The following is a 19,415-nucleotide window of genomic DNA, read 5'->3' as shown; positions in this document are numbered from 1 at the left end:
CGTTGAGCGCCGAAGACGTCTCTCTGAGTCTCTTTGTCTCTATTGTGCAGCTCCGTCTCACATTATCAATGCCTGTCCCAAACGTCCGGGAAACTCCAAATCCTAGCTCGCCAAGGAGAGGGCCGGCTAGGAGTAATGATCTCCTCTCCATCTCCTCATGATTGTAATCTCCCTGTCTCGCTCCAAATTGCTCAACGTTACAGGAACGTCATTGCCCTCCTTGATTCCGGAGCAGCTGGGAATTTCATAACCGAAGCTTATGTTAAACGGTGGTCCCTACCCACCGAGAGACTTCCTTCGTCCATCTCCTTAACTGCAGTAGATGGCAGCAAGATTTTTGACGCAGTTATTTCTCTAAGGACTCTACCAGTTCGTCTGAGAGTGGGAGTTCTTCATGCAGAATTTATTTCCTTCCTAGTGATTCCAAGAGCCACACATCCAGTGGTTTTGGGCCTTCCATGGCTCCGTCTCCACAATCTGTCGATTGACTGGACGACTACGCAAATACTAGCATGGGGTCCCTCCTGTGCTTCCTGTTTGTTCTTCTTTCCCCAGGTCATCTGATGTTCCACCTCCTCCATATCAAGACTACACGGACGTGTTCAGTAAGGCTTCTGCTGATATCCTTCCTCCTCATAGAGAATGGGACTGCCCAATTGATCTCATTCCAGGGAAGGTTCCACCTCGAGGCCGAATTTACCCGTTGTCTCTGCCTGAGACGCACTCCATGGAGGAGTACATCAAAGAGAACCTGGCGAAAGGTTTTATCCGACCTTCTTCTTCTCCAGCTGGCGCAGGCTTCTTCTTCGTTAAGAAGAAGGACGGTGGTCTGCGACCGTGCATCGATTACAGAGGTCTGAACGACATTACCGTCAAGAACCGGTATCCTTTACCTTTGATTACAGAGCTCTTCGATAGAGTCAGCGGAGCAACCATCTTTACAAAGTTGGATTTGAGGGGTGCCTACAATCTCATCCGGATCCGTGAGGGTGACGAGTGAAAGACCGCTTTTAACACCTGTGATGGACATTATGAGTACCTCGTTATGCCCTTCGGATTGAGCAACGCTCCAGCTGTCTTCCAGCATTTAGTCAATGAGATCTTCAGAGACATCTTATACCGCCATGTCGTGGTATATCTAGATGATATCCTCATCTTTGCCAATAATCTAGAGGAACATCGTTTTTGGGTAAAGGAGGTTCTGTCCCGTCTCCGTGTCAATCATCTCTATTGCATATTGGAGAAATGTGTTTTTGAAGTTAAATCCATTCCGTTTCTAGGTTACATTGTGTCCGGTTCCGGACTAGAGATGGATCCTGAGAAACTACAAGCAATCCAGAATTGTCCGATACCCTTAACACTGAAAGGGGTCCAGAGGTTCTTAGGGTTCGCCAATTATTACAGAAAGTTTATACGAGACTTTTCCACCATTGTGGCGCCTATCACTGCATTAACCAAGAAGGGTGCTAACCCGTCCAAGTGGTCTGAAGAAGCTACGCAAGCTTTTCATCTCCTAAAGCAACGTTTCATCTCTGCACCAGTTCTGAAACAGCCCGACATCGACTCTCCTTTCATCTTAGAGGTGGATGCCTCCTCCGTTGGAGTAGGAGCGGTGTTATCCCAGAGGGCTAAAGATGGCCATCTACATCCTTGCAGTTTCTTCTCCCGGAAGTTCTCCCCAGCTGAGCGCAACTATGCCATTGGCGACCAGGAGTTGCAAGCCATCAAGCTCGCTCTAGAGGAGTGGAGATATCTGTTGGAGGGAGCTTCTCATTCAATTACTATACTTACCGACCACAAGAATCTTTTATATCTGAAAAGTGCACAATGTCTTAACCCTCGTCAGGCCAGATGGGCAATTTTCTTTTCCAGGTTTGACTTTAAACTCCAGTTCTGTCCGGGTTCTCAGAATCGCAAGGCCGATGCCCTTTCCCGCTCATGGGAGCAAGAAAATGAGTTGGAGTCTGCGGACAAGCATCCTATTATTAATCCGTTGGCATTTTCCACGGTAGGGATGGACTCTACGCCTCCACCAGGGAAAAGTTTTGTGAAGCCGGTGTTAAGGAAGAAGCTCATGCATTGGGCCCATGCTTCCCGTTTTGCCGGACATACATGCATTCAGAAAACCCTTGAATTTATTTCTAGGTCCTACTGGTGGCCAACTCTGAAGAAGGACGTCATGGAGTTTATTGCTTCTTGCCCGAAGTGTGCCCAACACAAAGTCTCCCGCCAGTCGCCTGCAGGGCAACTGGTTCCATTATCTGTTCCCCGTCGACCGTGGACCCATTTATCGATGGACTTTGTTACAGACCTGCCTATGTGCAACAAGTTTAATACCATCTGGGTGGTAGTTGACCGGTTCACCAAGATGGCACATTTCATACCCCTCACCGGTCTTCCGTCAGCTTCCAAGTTGGCTCAAGTGTTTATCCAAGAGATCTTCCGACTTCACGGTCTTCCTGAAGAGATCATCTCCGATCGTGGAGTACAATTCGTAGCCAAATTTTGGCGAAGTTTGTGTCAAGCCCTCCAAGTCAAGTTAAAGTTTTCTACAGCTTACCATCCTCAGACCAATGGTCAGACCGAGAGGGTGAATCAGGACTTGGAGGCCTTCCTCCGCATTTATGATTTATGTGTCTTCCTCCCAAGATGACTGGGTTCAACTCCTTCCTTGGGCCGAGTTTAGCCACAACAATCAATACCATTCCTCATCTTCTTCAACACCATTCTTCATCAACTATGGATTCCACCCTAAAGTTCCAGAATTCCAACCGCTTCCAGCAACTTCTGTTCCAGCAGTGGATGGCACCTTGCGTCAGTTTTCAAATAACTGGAAGAATGTCCGCGCGGCTCTGCTTAAAGCCTCATTCAGGTACAAGAAGTTTGCCGATAGGAAGCGTAGAGCAATTCCTGCTCTCAAGGTGGGTGATCGTGTATGGTTGTCCACGAAGAATTTGAGGTTGAGAGTTCCCAGCATGAAATTTGCACCTCGTTTCATCGGTCCTTTTAAAATTGAACAAGTCATCAATCCCGTTGCTTACAGACTCCAGTTCCCTCCCTTCTTGAAAATACCCAGGACATTCCATGTTTCCCTGTTGAAACCGCTGATCCTGAATCGGTTTCATTCTGCACTTCCTCCAGCTCCTAAAGTTCAGACTCAACGGGGAGTTTAGTATGAGGTGGCCAAGATTCTGGACTCACGTTTCCGTTACGGTCAGTTGCAGTATCTTATTGACTGGAAGGGCTATGGTCCTGAAGAACGCTCTTGGACCAATGCCTCAGATGTCCATGCTCCTGTCTTGGTCCGGAATTTCCACTCGAAGTTTACTCTAAAGCCTAAGAAGTGTCCTGGGGCCACTCCTAAATGGGGGGGTGCTGTCACGATCCGGGTATCTGGACGCCATTACTTGCCTTTCAGATGTCTCCTGAGGCTGGCTCAGCGTTCCAAGGCCGGATCTCATCTGTGTCCACATTCTGCATATCCCTCCTGTCACGCTGAGACGCTGTCACAGCGGCGCCATGTTTGAATCCTGCATGGCGTCTCCTGTCCTCTGCGGCCGGCGGCGCCATTACTGTTATGTTTCCACATGGTTTCCAAACCAGCTTTCCCTCCAAGTTCTAACATGGGCGCAGCCATGTTGGATCCAATCACATGTCTCAGTTCCACCAATCCACTGCCTCTGGAAATCTGCATAATTGCCCAGCCAATGCCTGCATTGCTGCAGGTATAAGTATCCTGTGCCTGGGCCAGGAAATGGTCAGTGCTTTGGTTGTCAAACCTAGTTCCAGTCTGTCTCTCTCCTGTGGTTGTTTTCCAGGTTCCAGTTCCTGTCTCCAAGCTTCCACTAAAGAGACCCGCTCCAGTCTACCACCTGCGGTGCAGCCTGACTCTCCAGTCCTCTGGGACTCATCTGTTTCCAGCTACATTTTCACCTGCTTCCAGCATTTAGCTTCCAGCAGAGATCAGCTCTTCTTAAAGTGCCGGTACCATTTCTGCAGATTTCCATTTACCACCGGTACTAATGTTTCACCGTTCTCAAGCTTAATTTATCATTTGTATTTCATCGCTCTCAAGCTTCATTTATTATTTGGCTGGTTCCATCCAGTATCCACTCCGTGTCTACATCTGTCTGGTTCCAACCAGTACCCACAGCAGCCACTTTATCTACAGCAGCCCAGCTTCCCATGGAACATCAGCTAGTATGATCCTGGGCTATCTCCATTACTACAGTCGGGCCTGGTAAGGACTTTCCATCTAGAGGTCAATAAGAACTGTACCCATACTACCAGAGCCCTGTGGCCATTGCCATCCTGTAGTACCCAGGAACTGTGTTATATTACTGCTGATTTTACGTTTCTCTTTTATTACTGCTGTGTTGCATGGAGTTTGTCAAATAAACATCATTGACTTTTATCTTGGTTGTCGTGGTCACGCCTTCGGGCAATCTCTCTACGTGTAACTTACATGTCCAGGGGTCTGATACAACCTCCCAGGTTTCACTACACCTCAGCCCCTACAACTGAGGCTGCCTCCTGTCAGCTCAGGCCCTCAGTTGTGACATTCCTGCTGCGATCAACTTGGAATTACCCCAAATATGCAACACTGCTTAGCTTCCAAGATCAGATGAGATTGGGCGTATCCAGTGTGGTGTGGCTGTAGATTAAAAATACCTACAGCACCTTGTATTCCCAGGTGGTATTCTATCAAGCACTAACCAGGCCCAACACTGCTTAGCTTCCAAGATCAGATGAGATTGGGCGTATCCAGTGTGGTGTGGCTAAGTGAATAAAGCAAAGCTGCTGCAGGTGAGACCTGAACTCACAATGCTTGCAGTGCTCCACAGATACTGTTTTATAAGCACCATGTGCTGACCAATTGTATAACACATCTTACTTTACAACAGTGAACAAAGCCAGTATTTGGCTGACCACAGCCATGATTCAGATTTGCAGTCTTTAGGATAATATCATTATAAACAGTTATGATATAAATAATAGTAAGAGAAGTGAGTGAGCGGCGGCAGTGAGAGCTGCCTAACCGCTCAGTACCTGCACCACCCGTGGAGGCCATGACGGGGCTTCTCTGCTAAGCGCCGTCCTGCTTCCATGTGCAGACGGAGGCTGCAGTCCAAAATAAAAAGAAAAATATATTCTGCAGGTAGTCCGCACGTGGCTGAGAGGGTGCTCTTTTTAGAGAGGACCGACACACCAGTAGCTGCGTGTAGCAGCTTCCACTATCCCGGACCCACACCTTTTTGGAAGGGGGGAAGGGATGTGGATAAGTATAAAAAAGAAAAATCAAAAAATAAAAACCCTGAAGTTTTTCTGTGGAACTGACATCCACTAGCACCTTCCCGACTGAGGCACAGAAAAATACTGGAGTCTCTATGGGAGTATGGTGGGGGTAACCAGTTACTAATTTAAATATTTAAATGTGCCATTCCCGGCTACGCCCGGACCATATCCCAAGAGTACTCCAGTGACCCCTAGTGGATGAAAAAGAAATGGGCAATATGACTGGCATCCATTCAAATTAACAATGAATTACATGTGGTGACTTTTGTATGGATTTGACCTGGGGAAACTGTTATATGTATGTGGCAAAAAAAATGTTTTATTATGACAAGCAATCTCCAGTATCACAAACCAACAACCAAGTCATTTATTCTCTTGACTTGGAAACAATTTGTCTTTGAGAGATTACAACTACCTGTACCACAAATTCCTGTATCTGATCTTTTGTATTGAATTTATATTGGAGGTGATCATAAACAGCTAGTACAGTATATCAAGAAATAGTTAAAGAACAATTGATTGCATTCCACAAGCAGTATACCTATATTGATTTATGTGTATATATACAAAACTCAGTGAATATCACTAAGGTGGATGTTACAGATCTAACATATATTTTTTCACCCCTAACAATTTGTGTTATAGATGAAAGGGACTCAAAGTTGATAATTAGAACTGTGTCATTAAGAATGTACCTATCCATCTAAATTCATTTATTTACACATGATTAGGTTCACGGTACTACCAATTTATTTATTTACACGTGATAAGGTTCATGGTACTACCTAGAAATGTTAGTAAAAAGAGTCAGCAGACACTCAGACTTGTCCAAATATTGTATTTGCAATTATTATATTAGCACCATGCTGAAGATTGGTCCATGAACCTGAAACATGTTGTTGTGAATATTTTACTAGAATCAGTTCATTGACACCTTTACTTTTTGTATAACGCGCTACCTTGTGACCAAGAATTCACTTGAACAAGAAAAGCTAATTGCAGACTAAGAACATACAGTATATTAAAAAATGCATCAAGTTTCTGAGAATTCTACAACTTACGAGGATCCTGACTTAGCTTGTAGTCTTCTTGCTGATACTTCAGCTCATTAATATCAGATATAAGAAGCTTACGAGCATCACATTCATTTCTGTACATTAAAAATGTGTTATCCAACTCTTCCTGCAGTTTGGAGATCTGTGGACAATACAAGTATAAGCAGCCATAAGTATTCAGACACTGCTCATTGCACTTATTAAAACCCCAGTCTTTGGCGTTCATAAAATCCTGCAGATACAGATACTTGCGTATATTTGCACCAATAATTACCATCAGTAACATGCCACTGGTATGGTAAACAATTTGCCCAACAGACTGACTACAAGTGGCCAATGTTCACCAGTTAGAGGAGAGCACTACCATGCTCCTGCACCAGAACCAGGAACCACTTACTACTGGGTGTTTGGTATAGATGTTCTTGGCAGGTGACTGTGGCTGGATCATTCTGGCCACTTAACTTTAGATAAGAACTGCAAGATGGCATACAGAGGGATAACTCTGGATGCTGGGTTCAACAAAGGACACCCAGAGAACAGATAAGAGAGTTAGCAGATAAGAACTGCAAGATGGCATACAGAGAGATAACTATGGATGCTGGGTTCAACAAAGGACACCCAGAGAACAGATAAGAGAGTTAGCAGATAAGAACTGCAAGATGGCATACAGAGGGATAACTCTGGATGCAGGTTTCAACAAAGGACACCCAGAGAACAGATAAGAGAGTTAGCAGATAAGAACTGCAAGATGGCATACAGAGAGATAACTCTGGATGCTGGGTTCAACAAAGGACACCCAGAGAACAGATAAGAGAGTTAGCTCTTTTAGTAGGACACATGATCACAACAAACAATAGTTGGCATGTACATGGCCTTATAAGCAGAATAATGTTTATTGCTCATAAGAAACCCTTGTAATGGCTGTTACACATTTCTTTGAAGTAGGAGATACATACAAATAATTGATCTTCATCCTGTTGACAGTCAATATAGTAATATGTTGAGAGCACATTCTATTGATGGGATGAAGCTGACACTGCTGTTATGTTATTTAAAGCAGGGCTGGCAACAGAAATCTTCTGGCCCGGCACACAATTTTTTTTCGCTCTTCCTCCCTCTGTCTCTCCAGCCTCACCTCCTCCTCTCCATCCTTATGCTAGCCATACATCAGACCAACTTCAGACCAACTTTTCTCCAACACTCCAAACTTCCAACCACCCAACTTGTCTGTTCAACTAAAACAGTGCTCCACACATCTAACCAACTTTTCATCAGTGCTCCACACACTTAACCAACTTTTCATCAGACCAACCAACCTGCCAACTTCTGTACCACTTGTGATGTCACCGAAGTAGGCGGACAGTGCCTGCCTACTTTTGCATGTTTTGAATAAATAATGTGTTTTTTTTTAAAGGAAACAAAAAGCTTTTGCATGTTTATTTTAATAAAACTGTGCTTTTTTTTTTTTTTTATAAAAGTGGAGGGTTTGGCATGAGGGCAGGTAACTGTAAGGATTAGGGGTGTTGGGGGATTCCAGAAGGTAGAATGCAGGAAGGGGGCGCTATAGTGCTGCCGCCGGAGCTGGTGATCGCGGGGGGCTAGGGGTGCCGGGTGATAGTGGGGTGCAGGAAGAGGACACTATAGTGCTGCTGCCGGAGCTGCTGCTGGAGGCGGGGGCAGGGGAATCTGTGCTGCCACTCTGAGGGGGGTGCGGGCAGGGGAGACTGTCCTGGGGGATGCAGGCATGGGAGTCTATGCTGTGGTGGGGGATGCGGACAAGTGATTGGTATTCTTGGGGTGGATGCAGGCAGGGAAGGAGCTAGATGTTGCTATATATATATATATATGTGTATATGTGTATATGTGTATGTGTGTATATATATATATATATATATATATATATATATACAGCAAGATACAAACAGTTCAAACACTGCGCTGTTCCTAGATGTTTCACACCGTTATTTAATACCACACTTGGACTTGATAAAATCACTCCACTCCTTATATCTCGCTAGTGTCCAATACAAACAATAAGGAACCGCTGCTCCTCTCAATAAGATCCCGGAATTCTTTGGGTAATATACACCACTCTGCAATTAACACAATTTAAAAAATAAGAATTTACTTACCGATAATTCTATTTCTCGTAGTCCGTAGTGGATGCTGGGGACTCCGTAAGGACCATGGGGAATAGCGGCTCCGCAGGAGACTGGGCACATCTAAAGAAAGCTTTAGGACTATCTGGTGTGCACTGGCTCCTCCCCCCATGACCCTCCTCCAAGCCTCAGTTAGGATACTGTGCCCGGACGAGCGTACACAATAAGGAAGGATTTTGAATCCCGGGTAAGACTCATACCAGCCACACCAATCACACCGTACAACTTGTGATCTGAACCCAGTTAACAGCATGATAACAGAGGAGCCTCTAGAAAAGATGGCTCACTACAGCAATAACCCGATTTTTTGGTAACAATAACTATGTACCAGTATTGCAGACAATCCGCACTTGGGATGGGCGCCCAGCATCCACTACGGACTACGAGAAATAGAATTATCGGTAAGTAAATTCTTATTTTCTCTAACGTCCTAAGTGGATGCTGGGGACTCCGTAAGGACCATGGGGATTATACCAAAGCTCCCAAACGGGCGGGAGAGTGCGGATGACTCTGCAGCACCAAATGAGAGAACTCCAGGTCCTCCTCAGCCAGGGTATCAATTTTGTAGAGTTTTACAAACGTATTTGCTCCTGACCAAGTAGCTGCTCGGCAAAGTTGTAAAGCCGAGACCCCTCGGGCAGCCGCCCAAGATGAGCCCACCTTCCTTGTGGAGTGGGCATTTACAGATTTTTGGCTGTGGCAGGCCTGCCACAGAATGTGCAAGCTGAATTGTACTACAAATCCAACGAGCAATAGTCTGCTTAGAAGCAGGAGCACCCAGCTTGTTGGGTGCATACAGGATAAACAGCGAGTCAGATTTCCTGACTCCAGCCGTCCTGGAAACATATATTTTCAGGGCCCTGACAACGTCTAGCAACTTGGAGTCCTCCAAGTCCCTAGTAGCCGCAGGCACCACAATAGGTTGGTTCAGGTGAAACGCTGAAACCACCTTAGGGAGAAACTGAGGACGAGTCCTCAATTCCGCCCTGTCCGAATGGAAAATCAGATAAGGGCTTTTACAGGATAAAGCCGCCAATTCTGACACGCGCCTGGCCCAGGCCAGGGCCAACAGCATGACCACTTTCCATGTGAGATATTTTAACTCCACAGATTTAAGTGGTTCAAACCAATGTGACTTTTGGAACCCAAAAACTACATTGAGATCCCAAAGTGCCACTGGAGGCACAAAAGGAGGCTGTATATGCAGTACCCCTTTTACAAACGTCTGAACTTCAGGGACTGAAGCTAGTTCTTTTTGGAAGAAAATTGACAGGGCCGAATTTGAACCTTAATGGACCCCAATTTCAGGCCCATAGACACTCCTGTTTGCAGGAAATGTAGGAATCGACCCAGTTGAATTTCCTCCGTCGGGCCTTACTGGCCTCGCACCCCGCAACATATTTTCGCCCAATGCGGTGATAATGTTTTGCGGTTACATCCTTCCTGGCTTTGATCAGGATAGGGATGACTTCATCCGGAATGCCTTTTTTCCTTCAGGATCCGGCGTTCAACCGCCATGCCGTCAAACGCAGCCGCGGTAAGTCTTGGAACAGACAGGGTCCTTGCTGGAGCAGGTCCCTTCTTAGAGGTAGAGGCCACGGATCCTCTGTGAGCATCTCTTGAAGTTCCGGTTACCAAGTCCTTCTTGGCCAATCCGGAGCCACGAATATAGTGCTTACTCCTCTCCATCTTATCAATCTCAGTACCTTGGGTATGAGAGGCAGAGGAGGGAACACATACACTGACTGGTACACCCACGGTGTTACCAGAGCGTCTACAGCTATTGCCTGAGGGTCCCTTGACCTGGCGCAATACCTGTCGAGTTTTTCCCAACGGTTTATAATCATGTGGAAGACTTCTGGGTGAAGTCCCCACTCTCCCGGGTGGAGGTCGTGCTGAGGAAGTCTGCTTCCCAGTTGTCCACTCCCGGAATGAATACTGCTGACAGTGCTATCACATGATTTTCCGCCCAGCGAAGAATCCTTGCAGCTTCTGCCATTGCCCTCCTGCTTCTTGTGCCACCCTGTCTGTTTACGTGGGTGACTGCCGTGATGTTGTCCGACTGGATCAACACCGGCTGACCTTGAAGCAGAGGTCTTGCTAAGCTTAGAGCATTGTAAATGGCCCTTAGCTTCAGGATATTTATGTGAAGTGATGTCTCCAGGCTTGACCATAAGCCCTGGATATTCCTTCCCTGTGTGACTGCTTCCCAGCCTCGCAGGCTGGCATCCGTGGTCACCAGGACCCAGTCCTGAATGCCGAATCTGCGGCCCTCTAGAAGATGAGCACTCTGCAACCACCACAGGAGGGACACCCTTGTCCTTGGTGACAGGGTTATCCGCTGATGCATCTGAAGATGCGACCCGGACCATTTGTCCAGCAGGTCCCACTGGAAAGTTCTTGCGTGGAATCTGCCGAATGGGATTGCTTCGTAGGAAGCCACCATTTTACCCAGAACCCTTGTGCATTGATGCACTGAGACTTGGCTCGGTTTTAGGAGGTTCCTGACTAGCTCGGATAACTCCCTGGCTTTCTCCTCCGGGAGAAACACCTTTTTCTGGACTGTGTCCAGGATCATCCCTAGGAACAGAAGACAAGTCGTCGGAAGGAACCAGCTGCGATTTTGGAATATTGAGAATCCAATCGTGCTGCCGCAACACTACCTGAGATAGTGCTACACCGACCTCCAACTGTTCCCTGGATCTTACCCTTATCAGGGAATCGTCCAAGTAAGGGATAACTAAAATTCCCTTCCTTCGAAGGAATATCATCATTTCGGCCATTACCTTGGTAAAGACCCGGGGTGCCGTGGACCATCCATACGGCAGCGTCTGAACTGATAGTGACAGTTCTGTACCATAAACCTGAGGTACCCTTGGTGAGAAGGGTAAATTTTGACTTGAAGGTAAGCATCCTTGATGTCCCGAGACATCATGTAGTCCCCTTCTTCCAGGTTCGCAATCACTGCTCTGAGTGACTCAATCTTGAATTTGAACCTCTGTATGTAAGTGTTCAAAGATTTTAGATTTAGAATCGGTCTCACCGAGCCATCCGGCTTCGGTACCACAACAGTGTGGAATAATACCCCGTTCCCTGTTGCAGGAGGGGTACCTTGATTATCACCTGCTGGGAATACAGCTTGTGAATGGCTTCCAAAACTGTCTCCCTGTCAGAAGGAGACATCGGTAAAGCCGACTTTAGGAAACGGCGAGGGGGAGACGTCTCGAATTCTAATTTGTACCCCTGAGATATCACCTGAAGGATCCAGGGGTCTACTTGCGAGTGAGCCCACTGCGCGCTGAAATTCATTGAGACGGGCCCCCCACCGTGCCTGATTCTGCTTGTAAAGCCCCAGCGTCATACTGAGGGCTTGGCAGAGGCGGGAGAGGGTTTCTGTTCCTGGGAACTGGCTGATTTCTGCAGCCTTTTTCCTCTCCCTCTGTCACGGGGCAGAAATGAGGAACCTTTTGCCCGCTTGTCCACGAAAAGACTGCGCCTGATAATACGGCGTCTTCTCATGTTGAGAGGCGACCTGGGGTACAAACGTGGATTTCCCAGCTGTTGCCGTGGCCACCAGGTCTGAAAGACCGACCCCAAATAACTCCTCCCCTTAATAAGGCAATACTTCCAAATGCCGTTTGGAATACGCATCACCTGACCACTGACGTGTCCATAACCCTCTACTGGTAGAAATGGACAACGCACTTAGACTTGATGCCAGTCGGCAAATATTCCGCTGTGCATCACGCATATATAGAAATGCATCTTTTAAAAGCTCTATAGGCAAAAATATACTGTCCCTATCTAGGGTATCAATATTTTCAGTCAGGGAATCCGACCACGCCAACCCAGCACTGCACATCCAGGCTGAGGCGATTGCTGGTCGCAGTATAACACCAGTATGTGTGTAAATACATTTTAGGATACCCTCCTGCTTTCTATCAGCAGGATCCTTAAGGGCGGCCATCTCAGGAGAGGGTAGAGCCCTTACAAGCGTGTGAGCGCTTTATCCACCCTAAGGGGTGTTTCCCAACGCACCCTAACCTCTGGCGGGAAAGGATATAATGCCAATAACATTTTAGAAATGATCAGTTGTTATCGGGGAAAAACCACGCATCATCACACACCTCATTTAATTTCTCAGATTCAGGAAAACTACAGGTAGTTTTTCCTCACCGAACATAATACCCCTTTTTGGTGGTACTTGTATTATCAGAAATGTGTAAAACATTTTTCATTGCCTCAATCATGTAACGTGTGGCCCTACTGGAAGTCACATTTGTCTCTTCACCGTCGACACTGGAGTCAGTATCCGTGTCGGCGTCTATATCTGCCATCTGAGGTAACGGGCGCTTTAGAGCCCCTGACGGCCTATGAGACGTCTGGACAGGCACAAGCTGAGTAGCCGGCTGTCTCATGTCAACCACTGTCTTTTATACAGAGCTGACACTGTCACGTAATTCCTTCCAACAGTTCATCCACTCAGGTGTCGACCCCCTAGGGGGTGACATCACTATTACAGGCAATCTGCTCCGTCTCCACATCATTTTTCTCCTCATACATGTCGACACAAACGTACCGACATACAGCACACACACAGGGAATGCTCTGATAGAGGACAGGACCCCACTAGCCCTTTGGGGAGACAGAGGGAGAGTTTGCCAGCACACACCAGAGCGCTATATATATACAGGGATAACCTTATATAAGTGTTTTTCCCCTTATAGCTGCTGTATCTTTAATACTGCGCGTAATTAGTGCCCCCCCTCTCTTTTTTAACCCTTTCTGTAGTGTAGTGACTGCAGGGGAGAGCCAGGGAGCTTCCCTCCAACGGAGCTGTGAGGGAAAATGGCGCCAGTGTGCTGAGGAGATAGGCTCCGCCCCCTTATCGGCGGCCTTATCTCCCGTTTTTCTATGTATTCTGGCAGGGGTTAAATGCATCCATATAGCCCAGGAGCTATATGTGATGCATTTTTTGCCATCCAAGGTGTTTTTATTGCGTCTCAGGGCGCCCCCCCCCAGCGCCCTGCACCCTCAGTGACCGGAGTGTGAAGTGTCCTGAGAGCAATGGCGCACAGCTGCAGTGCTGTGCGCTACCTTGTTGAAGACAGGACGTCTTCTGCCGCTGATTTTCCGGACCTCTTCTGCCTTCTGGCTCTGTAAGGGGGCCGGCGGCGCGGCTCTGGGACCCATCCATGGCTGGGCCTGTGATCGTCCCTCTGGAGCTAATGTCCAGTAGCCTAAGAAGCCCAATCCACTCTGCACGCAGGTGAGTTCGCTTCTTCTCCCCTTAGTCCCTCGATGCAGTGAGCCTGTTGCCAGCAGGTCTCACTGAAAATAAAAAACCTAAACTAAAACTTTCACTAAGAAGCTCAGGGGAGCCCCTAGTGTGCACCCTTCTCGTTCGGGCACAAAGATCTAACTGAGGCTTGGAGGAGGGTCATGGGGGGAGGAGCCAGTGCACACCAGATAGTCCTAAAGCTTTCTTTAGATGTGCCCAGTCTCCTGCGGAGCCGCTATTCCCCATGGTCCTTACGGAGTCCCCAGCATCCACTTAGGACGTTAGAGAAAACAAAAAGATAAAAATAAACGAAAAAGCTTTTAAAAACTTTTGTCGGTTTTACATATTGATCTATTGTTGGCAATAGCAGCAAATCTTCACAACAGAGTATCTCTTGTCCAGAAACAATGTTTCACTTTCAAATAAATAATCCTGTTTGTCTATAATTAGCAATATCAGCATGTCTTCACAATAAAGTATCTATTGACTAGAAACACTGTTTCACTTTTAAATAAACAGTCCTGCTGTCATCATATGTAGAACTTATTGCTTCTATATGCTGTTCATTCCATTTCTTCTGATTACTAATGCTATATATACTGAAAGATGAACAGTTACCACTTAGAAGGACATTTTGAATAGATTACATCCATCATAACTTTTTATTTTTATACACAAGGATGATGCCGTATCTCCATCTAAAATGACAGATAACTGCACATCATTCATGGTTGCAATGTTACGTGCCTATCAAATGTAAGGTGTGATTTGGGAACCAGGGAACTTAAAGCTAACATCCAATGTTTCAAGTGTAATTAATTCTCTCTCTCTCTCTCTGTTACCCCCCCCCCCCCTAATTAGCGCACCAACATGATCAATATAGGTATAAAGGAATGGAACTTGTTGGTGCGTTAATTAGCTGGATCCAGCTCCTGGTGGCCACCCCTGTGTCACAGCACACAGGGGCATGGGGGGTACGGAGCTGGTCACTGTCTTCATGTGACATCCACCTCACCTCTTCAGTGACAACTCCCCTCGCCCGCTGTCTCTATCCCTCCATTCTCATCGCAGGTGTGGTGCGGGGGTGCCGCGATTGCGTGAGGGGGGGGGGGCGCAATTGTGGGCGGTGCGGGTATGGAGACGGTCATTGCCCTTATGTGACATCCGCCTTCTCAGTGACAGCTCCCCTCGCCCGCTGTCCCTCCATTCTCATCGCGGGGGGGGGGGGGGGGTGTGGCAGTGACCGCGGGGGTGTGCCGCAATCGTGGGGGGTGCAGTGATCTCGGGTGCAGGTTCGGAGCCGGTCACTGCCTTTATGTGACATTCACCTCCGCCTCCTCAGTGACAGCTCTCCTCGCCCGCTGTCTTTGTCCCTCCATTCTTATTGCGGGTGGGGTGCGGGGATGCCGCGATCGCGCACGTGGGGGGGGGAGAGGAGGAGAGGTGCCGCGACTGCAGGGGTGCAGTGATCTCGGGTGGGTCGCCAAAGCTGGGGTCCCGGTGAGACCCCTGGACCTGCTCCTGCTCCATAGTACCGCCACCGCTGCCGGGGATCCTGGGATGAAAAAGTCAGCCCAACCGGCAGCGATGACAGAAGCAGGCGGACACTGCTGGCCAGTGTCCACCTACATATCGTTCAGTTGGGGGGAAAGTTCCCCCTACACCTGAACGATTGGTTGGGAAAATCAAACAAGTTTGATTTTCCCAACTTGTTGGACCAACCGTTTCTGGACGTTTTTTAGCGTGTGGAAGCAAACGGCTGATAATCGTTTGCTCCCACACACTGCCAGATTATCGTTCCAACCAGCCAACTAGTTGGCTGGTTGGAACGATATCTCCCTGATGTATGGCCAGCATATCCGCGCATGTGTCTCTTAGCCTTATCCCCCTGTATGTCTCCAGCCTCATCCTTGCCTATGTAACTTAGGGGTACATTTACTAAGCATTGATAAGAGCGGAGAAGTGAGCCAGTGGAGAAGTTGCCCATGGCAACCAATCAGCACTGAAGTAACATCTATAATTTGCATACTATAAAATGATACAGAGCTGCTGATTGGTTGATGGGGAAATGTCTCCACTGGCTCACTTCTCCGCTCTTATCACTGCTTAGTAAATGTTCCCCTTAAGCACCATTCCTGCTATGTATCTCCAGCACCATCCCTGTATCTCCTGTCTCATTCCCCATGTCTCTTAAAACCTCATTCTCTGTGTGCCTCTTCATCTCCAGCCATTCACTCATCTCCTCTGTATATCCTCAACCTCATCTCCCCCTGTGTCTTTCAGCTTCATTCTCCATCCTCCATCTCTTAGCCTTATCCCCTCATGTGTCTCTCAGCTTCAACCTCCCCTCTCGTTTATTTCAGCATCATCAATCCCCTGTGTCTTTCAGCATTAGCCATATGTCTCCCCAGCCCTGTGTCATCAGCTCCGTCCCCCCCATATCACTTTAATTCCACTGCCCCCAAACCCCGCCCAACCTGTGTCTCTCCAGCAAAGCACAGCCCATCCTTACCTCCTGCTGCCTGCCGGGGATGCTGTTGCTGGGCTCCATCTATTTCTGCTTGTAGCTGTGCTTTGCTGAACACTGCAGTGACACAGGCAAGGGGGGAACCTGAACTAGACTCCCAAAATTCTCGAGTAATCGGGATCCCTCAGAATCTCAGGGTCAGTTACAATTGTCCTTCTTGTACTGCCCGCCCCGGCCCTGACTTAAACCATTGCAACTTTGTCAGCATTAGAACTTGACCATCATGTTTAAAGCATGCTTTAAATAAATTACAACAGCGTCTACTTTGTCCTGTTGATATCATGCTATTGACATAATGACTGTTGACAGCATAAAAATTGACAAGGCCAGACGGCCGGTGTTGGGGGAATCAGTTATTAAGGTGACAGAATAATCTGTCACCAGTGCTTTGATTGTGGAACAATTTACTGTATCCCAAGCAGGGCCGGACTTAGACTAGAAACTAGACCCAGGCATTTAAAGAACACACAGGCCCACCTGGGTGTCAGGATCTGGCCCCTGGCACAGACTCCTCCCCTTACTATTCCTGACTACTTCTACTTCTTAGTCTATGCACTTACAAATATAATTAATATTAGAACAACATAAAAGAGTATATCATTCTCTGGGCGGAATTCAAATGTTTGTCCGCTCTGTTCGGATGCGATGGCTGCCGGCATCTGCATTTCAGCTTGTGTCTCCCGGGGGTGGTGAGCTGAGATGTGCGAAAAGTGACCCGTTTGGGCAACAAAACTGCATTTTTCGTGATCACGCCCAGCACTTTGGTCGGGTTTAGCTGCTTTACGCGGCTAAACCTGACCTTTATGAGTGCGATCAACATGAAAAAAAAAGCAACTGAATTGCACCCCACGATCTCGAGATCGCCCTCTGTATTAAAATACACAAAAGAGTTCATCCAGCAGATGATTCAAACATTGCCATAGTCAGACATTTGTTATTTGGTTGGTTCTGTAGGTAAATCTGCCATTTATTGGTGTGTACTGTAGGTCACACACAAAGAAAATTGTAGGTATTTTCTCAATTGATCAAGCCCTGGTTTAGCAACTATAAAGGATTAAATATTGCTCACTGTAAGAATTTTTGAGGGCAGCGTTGCTGAACACAGAAGACACATCTGTGCACACCAAAGCAGAGCTGTAACTATACATTTTGGTGCCCTGTGTACATAAAGAGCATTAGTGCCCTCCTCCATAACGTAAGTAGGAAAAGAGCGCCCTGAAACAAGGGTGTGGTCCAGCTGGGAAGTGGTAAGACCATACAATAGCACCCCCAATTCAAATTACACCACTCAGTAGTGTCCCTTAGTCACGTTACGTCACACATTAGTGCCCCTTACACATTATGCCACACACAGTAATGCCCCTTATAACACATTATGACACACACTGTAATGCCCCTTACACATGACAGCCTCATAATTACCAGGCTGAGGGGCTACTTCCTATCTGGATGCTCATGGCTGCATTTGGCCCACTTCTTTGTACTGCTTGTTGTCAGTGGTTTTATGTGCCCATGAACCTTCTCTTCCTGGCTGGTGCCAGCCGCAAACAGTCCCAGCACTTTGGGGTACCACTTACCATGCATAGGCTTATTCCTGTTTACTAGAGTGCCAATGCAGGCTTTAGTGTCCAATCAACGGCGCATGTGCAGTGTGTGGCATCCAAGGGGCAGCACATTTTACACTTCAGTGGTCTCCACTGTAGCAGTGCCCATTTTTGGAGGGATTTGTCTACGTGTTTGTATCACATGTGGTGTCCCTTATTGGAGAAATGCTTGGCTGGCATCTCAGCAACCGACCGGCTTTGCCAGAACGGCCAGATGCCTAGTCAATCCCTGATCCTAAGTACTCAGGTTTGCCATTTTGTGAATTGGAGCTATGTGGCTATGATACACAATGGCAATCCTCAAAAAAGGCTACAAGGAGGTAGGCTGTAAACCCAAAGCTGGGGGCAACAAGGTACTATATTTTAAAATTCTACCTGTGCCACATGCTAAACCTACATACAGCTGCAACATAGTCGAATTTATAAGTGAGCGAGAAGCTGATGTAGAAAGGGAGTATTTAGAGAACTAAGACAATTTTTCTCATGGTATACTGTGTTGAGTGGCAGTAACATAATTGGATAGGTTATCTGTGCTGTGGGAGAAATACAGCAAAAGGACTTTTTTAAGTCCTTTTGCTGTAATGAGGGTGACGATAAGTGTCAATGAAGTGTGCAATATAGCAGACTGTGCATATGCCACACTATGCATACAGTATGCAGCTTGAGAGAGGATGTTAGAGCAGATGGTTAGTTCCATGCATGACCAGATCTCGCGGCCTGGGAAATGGGAATTTCTCGGTGGAAACTGGGTGGCAACAATTTTGCGGGAGTGTTGTGGGTGTGTATCCAGTCCTCCTTTCTAGACTGAGATGTGCAGATAGAAAAAGGACATTTATTTATGAAGTATCTTTTTCACCCAGCCTGGGTAGGTATAAATCTTGATACTAATGATTACTACAGCTGCTGACAGAAGAACATTGCGCAGTGCCACTATACCTATGAAACCATATGTACACTTGCATTAGCATAAGGCAGTAAATCTGGCTAAGCTTGTTCCTATTTTGCATCCGACTCAGAATCATGCCCAAAATGGTAAAATTTAACAAAATATAATTATTTGGTTGAGTCAGTCTTTTGCCTTGTTTATGGATATAATGCATATGCCATTAGGACTGCTAGTATAAGATTCTAAAAACACATAACTATAATAAATAAACTGGAATAGACATCTATTTTTACACTACAACTGACTCATAAACAATCTTAAATTTCTAAATGTACCATTAGACATAATGGGTTGTGCAATAACATCATACGTACCTACTCTACCGGAAGCTGCTGAAGACTCCAGATTTTTCAGGTACAGTAGTCTCCCGCACCCCTGGGCAGTGGACGGATCTCCCTAGTGAAGTGGGCAGAATGGGGAGACACCACCAGGAATCGCGGGTCTATAGGGATGGGGCTTGGCTAAAATAACACAAATCTCATCATTTTAACTCCGCTCCACCCCACAATTTGCACCATATTGCAATGATGGGGTTGGGGCCTAATGAT

At 46.9% G+C, this 19,415-nt stretch overlaps 1 protein-coding gene across 2 annotated transcripts in view; it reads right to left on the bottom strand.

Moving 5' to 3' along the window:
- Positions 1 to 19,415, bottom strand: part of TSNAXIP1 (translin associated factor X interacting protein 1) — a 485,291-nt gene that overhangs the window by 263,754 nt on the left and 202,122 nt on the right. For both annotated transcript variants that reach the window (XM_063945278.1, XM_063945277.1), the window contains exon 7: positions 6,357 to 6,492. In XM_063945278.1, coding sequence (XP_063801348.1) covers positions 6,357 to 6,492 — 136 coding nt within the window. The remainder of the gene's footprint in view (positions 1 to 6,356; positions 6,493 to 19,415) is intronic.

This window comes from Pseudophryne corroboree, chromosome 11 (genome assembly GCF_028390025.1).
Source record: "Pseudophryne corroboree isolate aPseCor3 chromosome 11, aPseCor3.hap2, whole genome shotgun sequence".
Lineage (NCBI taxonomy): Eukaryota > Metazoa > Chordata > Amphibia > Anura > Myobatrachidae > Pseudophryne > Pseudophryne corroboree.
Note: the sequence above shows the minus strand (reverse complement) of the source record. Positions and strands in the feature narration are given on the sequence as shown.